At 45.3% G+C, this 16,932-nt stretch overlaps 1 protein-coding gene across 1 annotated transcript in view; it reads left to right on the plus strand.

Annotated features, from left to right (window-relative positions):
• The window catches only part of LOC138971673 (nuclear pore complex protein Nup160-like), a 66,425-nt gene extending 49,706 nt beyond the window's left edge, over positions 1-16,719 (plus strand). Inside the window, exons 29-33 of the mRNA XM_070344440.1 lie at positions 1,275-1,397; positions 3,232-3,373; positions 4,597-4,734; positions 7,888-7,992; positions 15,610-16,719. Of these exons, the coding sequence (XP_070200541.1) occupies positions 1,275-1,397; positions 3,232-3,373; positions 4,597-4,734; positions 7,888-7,992; positions 15,610-15,672 (571 nt within the window). The 3' untranslated portion in view covers positions 15,673-16,719. The remainder of the gene's footprint in view (positions 1-1,274; positions 1,398-3,231; positions 3,374-4,596; positions 4,735-7,887; positions 7,993-15,609) is intronic.
• Positions 16,720-16,932: the final 213 nt, after the last annotated feature.

Consider the following 16,932-nt stretch of genomic DNA (forward strand, 5'->3'; position numbering starts at 1 on the left):
GAGAAGCAGACGACCGGTCACCACGAAGTAGGACGGGAGGCACGCCGAGTCCGCCACACAAAAACGGAGGCACAAGTTGAAGGAAACACAACGTAGCCTCAAGCCAGAAGTGGAATAACACACAATAATCCAACAGGTGATAGTCCACACAGAAAAGGAGCCTCTTAGTCCAAAATAATCCGGGAGCGTAGCAGAAACACAGCCGGTCTGACACGCGCGAAAAAAGAAAGAGGACGCGCCACCTACATCCTGTAAGGGGGAAGCACTCGGACAGTGCTTGGGATCCACGGTGGCGCATGGTTATGGGAGATAATTGTACCCACTCAGCGTTTTGTCCAATTTTTTCGGCCTATAATAGATAATGTGCAAGAATAGTACTGTCGAGGTAAGTGTTATATTGACAGGTGTTTTTTAACCATGTTTTGTGTGTTGAATTTAAATGTTCAGTCAATTATGTAGAGCGGCATGAGTCTACCATCTGGTGGTGAAGAGTGCTATAGAAGAAAGTTTTGTTATTACTATTAACCAGCTATCAAGATGCTAGTTTCTTATGTTGCTTTTTTTAATCTTATAAGTCTCTCTTTCAAGTTGTTTTCACTGACAGAAGGATAGAAAGTTAAAAGTGTTGGGTGAATGCCTCAGTATTAGATCCTTGTCTGGATTTGTTTGTTTGTCAGCAGCTAGGACTATTTAAGGTTTTAGAATTATTGAAAACCACATACGATAAAGATCCCAGGGTCACAGCGAAAGCCTCAGGCCTTGGAAACACGAATACATGCATGCAAAAATATGAAGCCCGGGTGTCCGTTCGGCCAACAGCCAAAAAAGTAACCATTTCAGCACTGACCCAAGACGACCCAAGACGACCCAACCCGGTCCCTAGCCCATTTCAGGTCTCCTCTAGCAGCCGGCAGCCAGCTGTCTACATCCCCCCCCCCCGCATTTTTATTTTTTATTTTCATACTAAGCCGGGTTTTCCCGTGTAACATGCCCCTAATGGCTTTGCCGTGAGGGCGTAAAACTTTCATTTTCTCTCTGAAAACCACATGTGTATATTTGCTATTTAAGACCCTTTTTCAGCGAGGATGTGAAAAAAACTTCTCAATGTTTTTCCGTCTTGCTATGTGCATATGTCAGGTGTGTGAACACAAAAAAGGTTAGCTAATTAGTTGATTTGTGTTTGAGGTGTGTGACCCTGGCGCGCTGTAGCTCCTACCAGATGGTGGGCGACAACAACGAGACGGTTGAGGCTAATTTGTTGACTGGTGTTACAGGTGTGTGACCCTGGCGCGGTGCAGCTCCTACCTAATGGTGGGCGACAACAACGAGACAGTGGAGGCGTGGGACTGGCTGAGAGAGAACGACCTGCGCTCCAGCACCCAGTCACGAGACAGCAGGTACATCGCACTGTGAAAAAATTACTGTCGTGGCTGGGAATGTGACATGAATATTGATGTGGAATTAGGAACATGACTACCATAGAGACGTAGATATTTTCCAGAAATAACTCTGTCAGGATTTTCAGCTCGAAAACTTGATCACAGAAGAATAATAGCATCTGGAAGAGTAAGAGCCCCTTTACTTCGGACAAGCATTTTGCAACATCCTGAGCATGTTCCAAGGGGCGGGGATATAGCTCAGTTGGTAGCGCGCTGGATTCGTTTTCAGTTGGCCGCTGTCAGCGTGATTTCGATCCCAGGTTCGGCGGAAATTTATTTCACAGAGTCAACTTTGTGTGCAGACTCTCTTCGGTGTCCGAACCTCCCCCTTAGGCACAGTTAATAATTGTCTACCTATACCCGTGTGACTTGGAATAATAGGCCGTGACAGGTAAATATGCGCCGAAATGGCTGCAATCTACTGGCCGTATAAAATTTCATCTCACACGGCATCACTGCAGAGCGCCTAGAACTGTACCCACGGAATATGCGCGATATAAGACTCATTGATTGATTGATTGATTGATTGATCGGCTTTACTCCTGCGAATGGGACAAACAACTAACTCTGATGTGTACGATATGCAGTGTGCGCTAAATATGATACCATTTTCTCTCAAAAATAAAACATCAGAGCCTCGAATCGCTACTGATGGCTTGCTGATCGCTTCAAGTGTTTGCTAGGCACGTGTGTTTTTCTAATCTCATGTGACCTCAAACCAAACCCACGTGACCTCGATCAAAACATGTTGCGTGGAACATGCTCCAGATGTTGTGAAGGTAAAGGGGCTCTTACTCTCCCAGACCGCTTAAATCCTGAAAGAGGTATTTTCGAAAATTGTCATTGATTTTCTGAAATAACTGTTGGTTTTGCATGGGCTCTGAAAGAGTGAGTACCCTCGCATTTGGGCAGACAAACTTTGCCCTGTGTTTCCTGTACACGGGGTTGAGACACACAGACCTGTTTACCCTTACGATTTTGGCGTAATTTATTACGATTTTCTGCAAAAAATACGTCAAGACTACGATTTTCATTAAAAAAAAAAAGGGGGGAATTTTTTTTTTTTTTTTTTAATTTTTTTTAATAATTAATTCACATGTTTGGCATTGTTGTTTTCAATGGCAAAATGGGGTGAAAAAGCACAGGACTGACCAGAGATCATGTCTGTCTGATGAGACGCTGGAGAGCCTTCTAGTGGTGAAGTTTCGCCCTCACTCATTCGGCAAGCGCAAGTACAGTAGAGAAGCGCTTGACACACTGAAAAAGGCCTACTACGAGCAAAAGAAAACTGAGAATCAGTGATGCATGTGCTTTTGATGTGATCTTCTTTGAAATTATGATGACTACAAAAACTGACTGATGTGTTTTGTTTGTGAATGATGGATATATGTGCATGATTGCGTTTCGCAGACACAGTTGTCATGTGCATTGTAATTGGCGACGAATGCTGGATGATTACTATTTTTGTGCCAGGGTTACTATTTTTGGGGCTGAGCATTACTCCAAAACACTTATGGGGGTAAACAGGTCTGGACACACCCTCTCGCTAGTGACTGGCCTGTAATGACATGTGGGGAAACTTAGCCAAGATTTTCTGTGCAAAAGCAAGGGAACTCACTCTTTCACAACCCATACAAACCCGACGGAGTTATTTCCGGAATTAGTGTATTTTTAAGCAGGCTCATTTTACAATGAAGTTAGTTATCATCCCTGATGAAGGAATGCAATTTTCATGCTCAGTTGTGTAGCTTAACTATTTCACTTACTGTATTATTTTTCATTATTTTTTCAGTGCCACGGATCATGCCTGGAAGCTGTTACAGCGGTACCTGGAGTGTTTTGAGGAGACGGACGGTCGCTACCACCGGTGTGTGTGTGAGAAACTCCTGTCCCAGGCCTTTCCATTGCCGGCTTGGATCGTCAATTCATACAAGGTAACACTAAATACACTTTTCTTCTCTGTCAGCTTCATTGTAAATATGGTCCAACCTGTCCATAAAGACCAAGGGACAAACTAAAAGTTGTAGGTGTTGTCAGGGATGGGCGCAATGGCTTGGTGGTAAGACGCCGGCCTTCAAGCCGGAAGGTCGTGGGTTCGAATCCCGGCCGCGCCTGGTGGGTTAAGGTGGAGATTTTTCCGATCTCCCAGGTCAACTTATGTGCAGACCTGCTAGTGCCTTATCCCCCTTCGTGTGTACACGCAAGCACAAAACCAAGTGCGCAAGGAAAAGATCCTGTAATCCATGTCAGAGTTTGGTGGGTTATAGAAACACGAAAATACCCAGCATGCTTCCTCCATGCGGCGTATGGCTGCCTAAATGGCGGGGTAAAAACAGTCATACACGTAAAAATCGTGGGAGTTTCAGCTGAAGAAGAAGGTGTTGTCAGGTGGTTAATATGGAAAGGTGAATTACACAGAAAATTCATTTTCCTGGATCCATTTGGGTGGTCAGTGTGTGTCGATGGTTGTTATTGAGAGACGGTCGCCAGGGCAGTTTCCACTGTACAAAAGTCTGCGTTTTTTGTTAGAGGCTACCAGAGGGTTTTGTTTTGTTAGAGAGGCTACCAGAGGGTTTTGTTTTGTTAGAGAGGCTACCAGAGGGTTTTGTTTTGTTAGAGAGGCTACCAGAGGGTTTTGTTTTGTTAGAGAGGCTACCAGAGGGTTTGGTTTTGTTAGAGAGGCTACCAGAGGGTTTGGTTTTGTTCGTCTCTGCACCTTTTGGGCCTTTGGCTATAGATCATTCTTTAATAGAAAATGTTTTCCTCCCAAACATGTCAATAAACATGTGTTCAATTGTAGTGAAGTAAGAAACGGTGACAAAGTTGTCAACTATTTGATTTCTTACTCCATCACAGCTTTCCGCTAAAACCATGATCGTGCTTGCCATTTTCCAAGCCTCTCAAAGAAATGTTTTACCGTGTCACAGCCTGTAGTAAGAACTGGTCAAGCATGCAGTCAATATTTTGTAGTTGTCGAAGATCAAAACACTGTTGGAGCAAAATATCACCCAGTAGATTTTGTCAATTGTTCATTCATCTTTCAAATCTTTTCTGTTACCTGTTCAAGCAATCCCAGCATACCTGAAAGGTACAATTATGTTATCCTTTTTCTGCATCTTTTTTTGAATGTGCTGACACACCTGTAATTTTTGTGCAGGTGTTGAGTGCACCGCAGCTGTTGCGAGTGTACCTGGATTACGACCTGTTGCAACCGGCCGCTGCCTTGTTGATAGAATACCTGGAAGGCCTCATGGGAGTGCTGCAGGGAAGAGATGCACCAGCCTTTGGTCTCAAGGTAAGTTTCACCGTTTACCTGATGTGTTGAGTGTCTTACAAGGTTGGGTATCTGTCATAGAGATGTGTGAAATCTATGAAGAAAGAAAATGGCTTTTGACATCACGGGAACATCTACTGTGAAACCCCCTTTTTAGGACCCCCCCAAATTTCAGACGTACCCCTTTTTAATTTTTCTCTCCAGATTTTGTTCTTAACATATGTGTAACTTTACTCTCGTTTTAATACTCGCTCCTTTTTAAAACTTGATTTTCTGAGAATTGTGGACGTCTTAAAAGGGGGGCTTGCATTGTAGGGTACAAAATGGATGTTTTCAAACTGAAACCATTTCTTTAAAATGTGTCTGTCTTTCGTGTCTTTTATGGGAATTTTAAGCTGCCTTTAAAGTTGTTCTTTTGCAGCCCTTATGGTCCGTTTACACCTTCATCGCACTTGCCACCTCGCTCAATTTCTTCCCGTCATTGACGCGTGTTATCCGTCAGCGCGTGTCTGCTTTGTTTATCTCAACCGTGGGAGCGTGTCTTGGCTTGCCGGACGGCTGCGGTGTCTGGCTAAATCTGGAGTTTACTCTCCCTTAACTTTTTGAGTCTGCCATATAGCGATGTCCCAGATTGTTTGTTTGTTCGTTCATGGGCTGAAACTCCCACGGCTTTTACGTGTATGACCGTTTTTACCCCGCCATTTAGGCAGTCATACGCCGCTTTCGGAGGAAGCATGCTGGGTATTTTCGTGTTTCTATAACCCACCGAACTCTGACATAGATTACAGGATCTTTTTCGTGCGCACTTGGTCTTGTGCTTGCACGTGTGCACACGGGGGTGTTCGGACACCGAGGAGAGTCTGCACACAAAGTTGACTCTGAGAAATAAATCTCTTGCCGAACGTGGGGACGAACTCACGCTGACACCGGCCAACTGGATACAAATCCAGCGCGCTACCGACTGAGCTACATCCCCGCCCCTGCGATGTCCCTGATAATTCCTCAATAATATTTCAGAAATAGCGGATATTGGGTGGGGAGGAGTAGGGTGGTGGTGTGGGGAGGAGTAGGGTGGTGGTGTGGGGAGGAGTAGGGTGGTGGTGTGGGGAGGAGTAGGGTGGTGGTGTGGGGAGGAGTAGGGTGGTGGTGTGGGGAGGAGTAGGGTGGTGGTGTGGGGAGGAGTAGGGCAGGTCTGCCTACCGTTACGGAATTTCCGTATTTGTCCCGGAAATCAATAATTTTTATCAAGTGTTCCGGAAAATACGGATGTTTGAAATGCGTCCCGGAAACTCAAAAAAATTCCAAACACGCTCACAACAGTGTGAGCGAGAGAGATTGCCTGGTGAATGACTTCCGGGAATTGCCGAAGTCACAGCTGAGAAATGACGTAGGCGGGTTCCGACTATTGCCGAGCAGCTCAGTTTTGTAGCTAATACGCATGCGCATCAACTTCTTGCAAGAAGAAAAGGTCGAAGAAAAGATGGCGTCAATGTTCCAACACTTGCCAATGGTCATGCTGTCAATCCTCACCATTCCACACTCTTCAGCACACTGCGAGAGGATTTTCTCGGTGGTCCGCAAGAACAAGACAGATTTTAGAGGCAGCATGGCAAAAGACACTCTCGAAGCACTTGTTGTCGCCAAGTCGAGACCCGGTGAAGCTCTGGATAGAGTTTACACCAACAAGGAGCTCAAAGACATGAAGAGTGCATATTACAGGTCCCTTCAGGCCAGCTCCAAATGAATGCAGTGACACCACCAAACCTTGTACAAAATGTAAATATTGTAAGTTTGAATTTCATTTTTTCAGTGACATTTACAGTGACAATGTTCAAGTTTGGCAAGATGATTTGAGGGCAATGTTAGGGTAAAATGACACCAGATTGCACCAATTGTGTCCTTTTGGCCAAAACAAATTTCCGAGGGGGGCATGCCCCCGGACCCCCCTAGCCGGCTCGCTTGCGCTTCGCGCAAAATCGACTTCTTTTAATCTTCAACAGAACTTTGTCCCTGAAGCTTCACTTGGAGGGTAGGCAGGCCTGGTAGGGTGGTGGTGTGGGGAGGAGTAGGGTGGTGGTGTGGGGAGGAGTAGGTTGGTGGTGCGGGGAGGAGTAGGGTGGTGGTGCGGGGAGGAGTAGGGTGGTGGTGTGGGGAGGAGTAGGTTGGTGGTGCGGGGAGGAGTAGGGTGGTGGTGCGGGGAGGAGTAGGGTGGTGGTGTGGGGAGGAGTAGGGTGGTGGTGCGGGGAGGAGTAGGGTGGTGGTGCGGGGAGGAGTAGGGTGGTGGTGCGGGGAGGAGTAGGGTGGTGGTGCGGGGAGGAGTAGGGTGGTGGTGTGGGGAGGAGTAGGGTGGTGTGGGGAGGAGTAGGGGGGTGGTGTGGGGAGGAGTAGGGTGGTGGTGTGGGGAGGAGTAGGGTGGTGGTGCGGGGAGGAGGGTGGTGCGGGGAGGAGTAGGGTGGTGGTGCGGGGAGGAGTAGGGTGGTGGTGCGGGGAAGAGTAGGGTGGTGGTGCGGGGAGGAGTAGGGTGGTGGTGCGGGGAGGAGTAGGGTGGTGCGGGGAGGAGTAGGGTGGTGGTGCGGGGAGGAGTAGGGGGTGGTGCGGGGAGGAGTAGGGGGGTGGTGCGGGGAGGAGTAGGGTGGTGGTGCGGGGAGGAGTAGGGGGGTGGTGCGGGGAGGAGTAGGGGGTGGTGTGGGAAGGAGTAGGGGGGTGGTGTGGGGAGGAGTAGGGGGGTGGTGTGGGGAGGAGTAGGGTGGTGTGGGGATGGCGAGGGTAGAGAAAAACGGCGTTTTTGCCCCATCAAAGTGAATTCATTCATTTTACAATTCACAGTATTTTCGTCATATAGGCCGTACCAATACAGATTATAATGTTATTTATCAATAATTCCTGATCTGCAAGCATTTTCCACTAGTTTTGCTTGTCTGAGAGAGACAGTGAGGAAGGCGAGAAAGTTTTGCGAGGGAAGTGTGAACATCCATGTTTGTTCGGAACGGGATGTTAACCATCTGGATAGTGCCAAGCAGGTGACAAGTGATAGCCATCTTGCAAGCTTGATCCAGAGGTGTGAACCGACCATTAGTGTCTTTACACATATGTATTGTGCAGGAGTCCGTGGAACACCCCAGAATTATGTTTAGTGAATTGATTAAATAAATGACCGTGATGCTTTTGTTTCAGGGTGTGGCGCAACCCAGCCCCATGTCAGTGTGGGTACCCTACACCTGTGCCGACCAGTTGTTAGGAGCTCTGCGACGGCATCAGGAGGTTGACATACACACAAGGGTTAGTTTCATCTTCTTCTTTTCATACCTTTACTTAATCAGGCTTGGGAATGTCGTAAATACGACAAAGTCCTATTTCTTTCGAATACATCACCTCAATTTAACTAATAGGAGTTACCTTACTTACGAGTGCTAGACTGAGAAGCGTCCTATGTTACCAGTACTAGACTGTAAACAAGGTCGCTAACTCTAGATTTCCGTCGGTATACCATTTAGGGGAGTAGTCTCCCTTTGTCGGTAGTACCTCTCTGCGCATGTGCCAATGCCCATAATCCCCAGTTTCATTTTCTTGCTACGGGGAGCTAGACGTGTATTTAGACCTTTCCCGTCTAAGAAGACTTCCTTCACAGGAACTACATCTTTCACCTTCAATCACGGTTTGGGCTTTCCTTTTTAAGGGCGATTACTACGCCCGTATACATTCAATGATTCATCACGTTGAACAACGTAACGAACCGTGAAAATGAAAGTGAAACGGCTTAAAAATGTAACAAAGTTACTTGGTCATAAGTAGAAGGTACTTCAATCATCAATGATACCTTGTTGACACACAGAGCCTAACAGGCTCCGTTACTTGTCTTTTAAAACTAGTGAACATGCAATTGAACGACAACTATTCTTTACTCAGTCGTTACGAATGTCGAACAGATATTTACAGCGGTTGGACCGGTTTCATTTGCGCAATAGAACTCCGCGAACGATAACTTACCTTGCCGCTTTCAATGGAAAGCAACGGCAGGTCACCCTACACATCAATGTAGGAATACGAACAAGACCTTCAACTTCGAAATTACCCAGAAGTTTTTTGCGTTTTAACAGCTTTTTATCGACTACAGCGAGGTTTACCAGGTGCGTTATCCCGACCGGAAGCGCATTTCTGATCCGAATTTTTAGGCGTACAAAGTACCGAGCGCCCGCGAAGGTTACATACGGCGTATGAATACTTCTGTCATTACAAACTGCGATGACTCTTGCGGGCAGCGTAGATACGGAACGCAGTACGCTTGAACGCTGATTGAACTGAAGGCACAGAGCGCCCGCGAATGTTACATACGGCGTATGAATACTTCGGTCATTACAAACTGCGATGACTTTTGCGGGCAGCGTAGATACGGACCGCAGTACGCTTGAACGCTGATAGAACTGAAAGCGGGTTGTATCGAAGAATAACAACAAACCTCGCCCGCTTGGAAAGAAAACCAAACACTGAGATTGAGACATGCGCCTCCGGGAATATTACGGAGGGAACTTCCTTTACTCTCAGAGAAAGGCAAGTAATTCTCTCTCCTATGTTTCTGGGAAACGATGTTTTCTGCGGTTGGCAGATTATGGTTTTGGTATTTTATCAGATGATCATGGTGGACTCACAGAGACCAGGTGGTGGTACTTCTTCAAATTGGATAAAGAATACTTTCCTTGCCAACTTAACTTGATTAACTTGTAAACTTGTATGCGTGCATACATACACATTATATATATAAACAGTAAATATATATTTAAAAAAAAAAAAAAAAAAATTTTTTTTTAAATTGACAAGGAAGAATTAAAGTGTATGCAAACACAGATGGGACATCTTTATTGGGATATAATCCTTTTTTTCTTGGCAAAGGGTATCAAAGAAGTCAGTTGATGTTACAAATTCCATTTTCATGGAGTGTTTAAATCAGCTATCTGAGTGGTAAAAGATTTAACTTATGGTTAAACTCAAGTGTTTACACTTTGAGATTACACTCAGCTAAAATCTGTTGATACCACAGTGCCAGGAGACAGCTCTTCAAATTCAATTAGAACAGGCACACATATATACTTATGTTCTGTTCCAGTGCACAATTGATGTACATTACACTTGAATGACATGTTATGAATAATATACAGTTGAAACCATGCCTTAGGGGCATGAATAAACTTGGTTGTTAACACATGAGTATTACACTCAGCTGAGTTTTCACAACATGCAAGATCGAGCAAGGCTCTGAATAATACTCACAGGTGAGCTTCCTATAATGTTGTCATGCCTCTACTTATTCCTGGTTCGTAGGCAAAACCTAAGCCTCTGACCTTTAACAAGGCCACATCTCTACTGTTGTCACCTAATCCTACGACTAGGTTCTCAGAAGTAGACAACAGGACCTAACAATAAGAGGCCGCCCTTAAATAACACTGGCTCTAGTCAGGTTCATACAAGGGATACAATGTTTATCATTTCATATTATGGAAAATATAACATATTTGCTAAACGGATGTTGTTACAACACACAATTAACTATGCCTCCTAGACAGAGCGGCTACTCTCATGAGAAAGGTACTGGATAAACTCTTGGCACAACCATGCCGTTATCAGTACGAGGGGGAATTAAGTCATATTGACATGTATTATATATACGTAGACATTACCAAACAGACAATGTCGGGCGCTCTGGGGGAATACCTCCAGTAAGCACAGGAAGAGACAGGCTTCCTTTTCGCCCTGATAACTCCCAGGATCGTTGCGACAGCTTATGACAGACCCTCCAGCTGTCAGGCAAGACGTCCACTGGGCGTAACATGAGTAGAATCTCCCTGAGGTAGCTACAGCCTCGTCTGCAACCTCTCCCTTGAGGTGACCCCGAAACACGGCTGTTGACAGGACTGGGCCCCTCCCACCACTATCTTTGCCAGGGTTCCCCATCATGATGGTGGCTTCATGCATTTTGACTACCAGTATTCAGTGCTGCAAACTGCCTGTAGCGATGCTTCAGCACCGGAAGGACAGCTCCCGCCCCCCATTGCCTGTCTACCACCTCCTGACGGACTGAGGAAGACCTAATGTTTAACGCTCTTGGAACTAGACCAACACTTCACGCCTGACCATATTCAGCAGTGCCCGGCTACACAGAAGTCTGGGAGTGTGAGGAGAATGCCTAGAGCCTCCTAGTTATCTTCATCACATGGAATGGAGAGCTAATGGTTAGAGGCTACAACCTTCACACCGGGGAGCCGCCCTACCAGTAACAAGATGGCACCTGCAATCTGCATACAGATCACCAGTCAAACAGCGGTGGACAACTGAACAGGGTATGGTAGTCACATCAGTTTCCATGCATACTGCAAGCTCTTGAGGTCTCTAGATGTCTCCTTCGGATACACAGCTACAAGACAGACACTGCGTACCAAGATAAGAGGAATCAAAGTGTCTCAAGACATTTGCCTGAGGAAACGACTCTGAAGATCACTCACACTTGGAGTGGAGCTTGTTCAACAGGGTAACAGGCCCAAGAATCTTGCCATACAAGCGTCGGGCAACACGGGTGAGCATGTTCAGGCTACATCACAAGGCGGGGAGCTGTTGGAGATAACGCAGAGACGGGGGAAGAAGTGCTCTGAGAACGTCAAGTACAGATTGCTTTCATGACCTGTGGACGGACCCAGCGTAACAACTTGTAGAGTTGCCCCTTCTTCCTGAATGTCATCTGACACCCGCATCAGCCAGGGGATGATGATAGAAATGTCAGATTGTACAGTCGACACTCAACAGAGGATGTCCGACACCTGTAACAGGTCACATCTCGACTGATAATGATAACAACTCTGGCAGAAGCATCAACAGGAGAGACGACAGTAGACGTCCTAGAGAAGGGATGGGCCGTTTAAGATCACTGGGCAGGTGCCCCTGGGATGATCAGCAGCTTTTGGAAGACAACCTACCCCAGGGTCAGGCAGTCCTTAGGCTACAAAACCTCATGGTTATCTTCCTTGGACCAAGTCAAGAACCGCCCTGATATGGCGCTTCGTGGTCGGCTGGGCGTTAAGCAAACAAACAAACCAAGTCAAGGAAAAACCCTTCAACAGGGTCAGCACTCAACCTACGTCATGCTTCAGAGACGGACAGACTTGACTAAAGAGGGAATGTCTCCCGAGGTGACTCCGCCCGTTTTTCCATGGACTTTCCAGGAAGGACACTGAGAGATAGTCTGAGGTCTGGCCAGCCATCCGCACTATGAGATCCATGGGCCAGATTTCATAGATCAAGGAGGACCTCTCAGCCCATGCGGATTGATTAGTGCTGCCAGACATCTTGGACTGGGTAAACCATACGTCCCTCCATCATTGAGTCAAATTTTCCTGGAACAAGAAGAGCTTCCTCTACCTTTAGGGGTATTGGGTACGGCCACAGACACACTTGGATTTGGGAAGGCTCAGCCACCCCTTCCAACCGAACCTTGAATTGGACAAGCTTCGTTTGCCTCTTACAACTGGCGCTCTAAGATCCCTGGACCACAGAGATAAGACCTAGAGGTATTCCTCCCCCGAAAGGCATAATGAGTGCGGCAATACCTTTGACAGTGGGTGAATGTGTCCATCCCATTCATATGTAGACTCTCAGATGCCTGGACTCAAAAGCTAAAGGAGCTGGAGGAAAGAGACACAGTGAGATCCTAGCAGGAGCTAGGAATACCACACAAGGCTATCTCCCTCGCTCCCAGTCTACGGTGACACAAGGTTATTGGGTGAGTATAAGTTGTGTCACTCTAAGAGCTTGAGGTAGAGACACAGTGAGATCCTAGCTGGAGCCAGGAATACCACACCAGCCTTTTCTCCCTCGCTCGAAGAGCCTGAGGTAGAGACACAGTGAGATCCTAGCTGGAGCCAGGAATACCACACCAGCCTATCTCACTCACTCCCAGTCTACGGCTACGCGTCGTTTTTTGGGCAAGAAACGTGGCAACTCGGGTGCTGACTAAGACCTTTGTCAAGTCAGAACTATGCATCAGACCAAGAGAGTACACCTCCTGCCTCAGGCAGGGGCCTGAAAACAACTCTGCATAGTCACCCTAGAGCTCAGCTTCACAAACAGCTGAAGTGCCCCAGAGCTCACAAAGCTATGCTGGTCAGACAATGCAACACTTGCCGCCCGCAGCCACGCCTACTGAAAATCCAGATATGGACTTGGGTGATCTAGGCAGAAGTACTACTGAGATCACAACATAAGACATCTTTGTGAGTTCAACTACCAGGGGGCAGAACTTTGCATCAGCCCAAGATAGTGCACCTTCGGCCATAGGCCGGAGAACATCACTGCATAGTCATCTAAGAACTTGTGAGCTCTACAGAAATCTGGAGTGTCCCAGAACCCACAAAACCTATGCTGGGCAGACAACCCAGCAGATGCCTCCTACAACCATGTTTACAGAAAACCTAGATCAAGGACCTGGCTGATCAAGCCAGAAAACGGTCCTGCTGAAATCACAAATGGGACCTCTCAGTGAGTTGCATGCCAGGCATGGCACCCTCTTGAGTAAGACAAGAGCGGTCATTCAGCCAATAAGGGCTCAGAGATGCCCATGGTCACTGGGGACCCCCTCACGCTATAAGTGTGGAATTTCAAAGTAAGAAGCAGGTTTTCCCCTTGGGTAAAGGCAATACAGCTGGCTGTCTTTCACTTGCTATTCTAGGACAAATGGTACCTTTAACCATTAAGGGTAGGCTTATAGCCCCCACATGCGTTGAGACAGGCACAGGAAAGGTGCAGACAGTGACCGTACTGCTGAGCGCACTTGCGCTTACTTCCTGTCACGCAGGAGGAACAGCTAAGTCAGCCTGAATTTACACTGGTATCTGTGCCTACCATCCTCATTAGAGAGGTAAATTCAGAGAGGATATATATATTCATTCATGCGACTGGCACAATTGTTTGCCATGGAAAGTGGTGCCTCAGACCAGAATTCTACAGGATCTCTGGAAACTCTGTCAATCTCCCTTAAATGGAGGATCAGTCGCAGAGACGCACCTTGGTGATAAGTTCAAGGTATTAGAGGAATTGTTATCTCTGACCATTCCTCATCTTTTAGGTCGTTCACCTGATCCACCTGCAGAACTTTACGTTGCTGGGGAGTTGGGTCGCTCAAGGCGCATAATGGCAAGTCATAACCATAACCCAACATTGATAAAGACAAGTGATCAGAGGAATAGTAACGACCATCGAGTAGAAACCAGCTCTACATTGACAGGTGGGACTTTCTTTCGATTGTCCCTTTCTGGAGCAAGTTGACACAGTGGCAACAATGCAACTTGCCACTCGCCCGACTCAGGATTTCTTGCTTCTCAGTCCGATGATCTATCCTTTTCTTCCCCCGATTTTACAGGGGGGATTCCGGACAAATGGGCTGAGTCGGGTGAGGTGACACTAGATTACCGATCGAAAGTCAACCCTCCAGCCTGTTATCTATTCTCCTATTAGTTAAATTGAGGTGATGTATTCGAAAGAAATATGTATTTTTTACAAGTAAAATGACTATTTCTAAGAATACTCACCTCAATTTAACCAGAGACCCTCCCACCAACCCCGCTATTGACTTAATAGCTTCGAATTGAAACTGGGGATTATGGGCATTGGCACATGCGCAGAGAGGTACTACCGACAAAGGGAGACTACTCCCCTAAATGGTATACCGACGGAAATCTAGAGTTAGCGACCTTGTTTACAGTCTAGTACTGGTAACATAGGACGCTTCTCAGTCTAGCACTCGTAAGTAAGGTAACTCCTATTAGTTAAATTGAGGTGAGTATTCTTAGAAATAGTCATTTTACTTGTAAAAAATACATTTTTTAAATGTGTAAGAAAAAAGCCTCCGTGGGCCCTTAAAAATGCTTTAAAACGCAACATTTTCCAGTCAGTACGCCCAAATCACTTTTATTCATTCCCAGGCCTGCTTAATACAAATAAAAAGAATATACCTTTACTTATTATCTACTGCTTATGCTAATTACAGGGCTTGAAATCCTCCACTGAAAGCCCATTTTCCGTCTTTCTTGAAATCTCGTTTTCATCCTCCCAAAATGCCAGAAGTCTTTTACCCTTGTCTCTCTTTCACTCACAGTTATCATCAGTTTGCATAGATCGACTTCTAATTGTAAAAAAAAGAAAAAAGAAAATACAGGGGGACTTTTTGTCAGCACCTGGTCTGAAGTACTTGTATCCTATTTTCCATGTTGTGTGCAGAAAACCATGTACAAATTGGTTGTTCCATTCATATGGCTTTGATACAGGGTTCGTACAGAGTCCTTGAACCCTGGAAAACTCCTTGAAAATTGAAAAACCTTTTCCAGGCCTTGAAAAGTGCTTGAAAATAGAGTTTTGTTAAATAGTCATTGAAAAGTACTTGATTTTTCCAAATTGTTGCCTATACATTTCGTCAGCAGCTTGTCTTATTTAAAAAAAAAATGCAACCCCCTTTGTTTTCGTCAAATACAGTACACACATTTTGGGAGAATAAAAGATCGAGTGAAAACGAAAGCAGACGAACTAACTATTACTAGTCACCCGTAGTTGCTTCCCTTCCCAGAAGTTGGCAAGGGAAACAACTACGGAATGACTTGGTGCTTTGCATTAATTTGGGGAAAATCATGTCCTTGAAAAGCATTTATTTGGTCCTGGAAATGTCCTTGAAAACTCCTTGAATTGTATCAGCTCTGCCCTGCAGGAACCCTGCTTTGATATCTTCGTTCAATTATCTGTCTGCGAGTACTTCAGATTTATGCAAAAATGTTTTCATTGCCTGACTTTTTCTCTGCCCTTTTCTTGTTTATTTAATTTTATTTCAAACTGAAGCAACTTCACACGATTCTTTTCTGTTTTCAGCTTCAGGATAAGATCAACATGTACCACCACAAGGTGTCCGAATTATCTGCTGCGGCGTCTTGACATTGTTCCCGATAACCTTCAGTACAACCTTAGAAACTGACCGCTTGTGTTCATTCTGTGGCTGCAAAAAGACTGGCCATTCACTGGTTACAACATGGAAATCTGATTGTGCTTGTGTTTGTTTTATGACCACCTGCAGACTGACTATTCCTCATATTTCTGACTGGCACTGCACATATGAAGCAAATTGTCATAGGATTTAAGGATTTGCTGAACACAGTATGTTATGCTTCAGTGGATGCTCTCAAATGTTATTGATTTTTGAGTCACTTGAGAAAAAGTGACTCTATGTAATCGGTCAGTGTTAGTCTGTCCGGCCGGCCGGCCGGCCGGCCGTAGACACCACCTTAACGTTGGACTTTTCTCGGAAACTATCAAAGCGATCGGGCTCATATTTTGTTTAGTCGTGACCTCCAATGACCTCTACACTTTAACGATGGTTTCGTTGACCTTTGACCTTTTTCAAGGTCACAGGTCAGCGTCAAAGGAAAAATTAGACATTTTATATCTTTTCTCGGAAACTATCAAAGCGATCGGGCTCATATTTTGTTTAGTCGTGACCTCCAATGACCTCTACACTTTAACGATGGTTTCGTTGACCTTTGACCTTTTTCAAGGTCACAGGTCAGCGTCAAAGGAAAAATTAGACATTTTATATCTTTGACAAAGTTCATCGGATGTGATTGAAACTTTGTAGGATTATTCTTTACATCAAAGTATTTACATCTGTAGCCTTTTACGAACGTTATCAGAAAAACAAGGGAGATAACTAGCCTTTTCTGTTCGGCAACACACAACTTAACGTTGGGCTTTTCTCGGAAACTATAAAAGTGACCGGGCTCAAATTTTATGTGAACGTGACTCATTGTGTTGTGAATAGCAATTTCTTCCTGTCCATCTGATGCCTCATATAATATTCAGAACTGCGAAAGTGACTCGATCGAGCGTTTGCTCTTCTTGTTAATCATGTGAAAAAAAGTGTCATTTGCATTTGGATGACATTTATTCAAATTTGTTGTTGGTAAATAAAGAAAATCCAAGAAAAATGTCACTGTTTTGGTCATTATTTTGCTGCTGTTGCCTCAAGAAAATGTCTACAATTGACATTTATCTAGGTAGACTAAGATTTGTGTTGTTTGAATACAAAATTATCCCAAAAATGATATTAAACTAAAATGTCTCTTGAGAAAGTGAGGGGATGAGGAAAAGTACATGTTGGTCAAATAATTATCCAAATTGACCCTTTTGTTTTACTCAGCA

Source organism: Littorina saxatilis, linkage group LG7 (genome assembly GCF_037325665.1).
Source record: "Littorina saxatilis isolate snail1 linkage group LG7, US_GU_Lsax_2.0, whole genome shotgun sequence".
NCBI lineage: Eukaryota > Metazoa > Mollusca > Gastropoda > Littorinimorpha > Littorinidae > Littorina > Littorina saxatilis.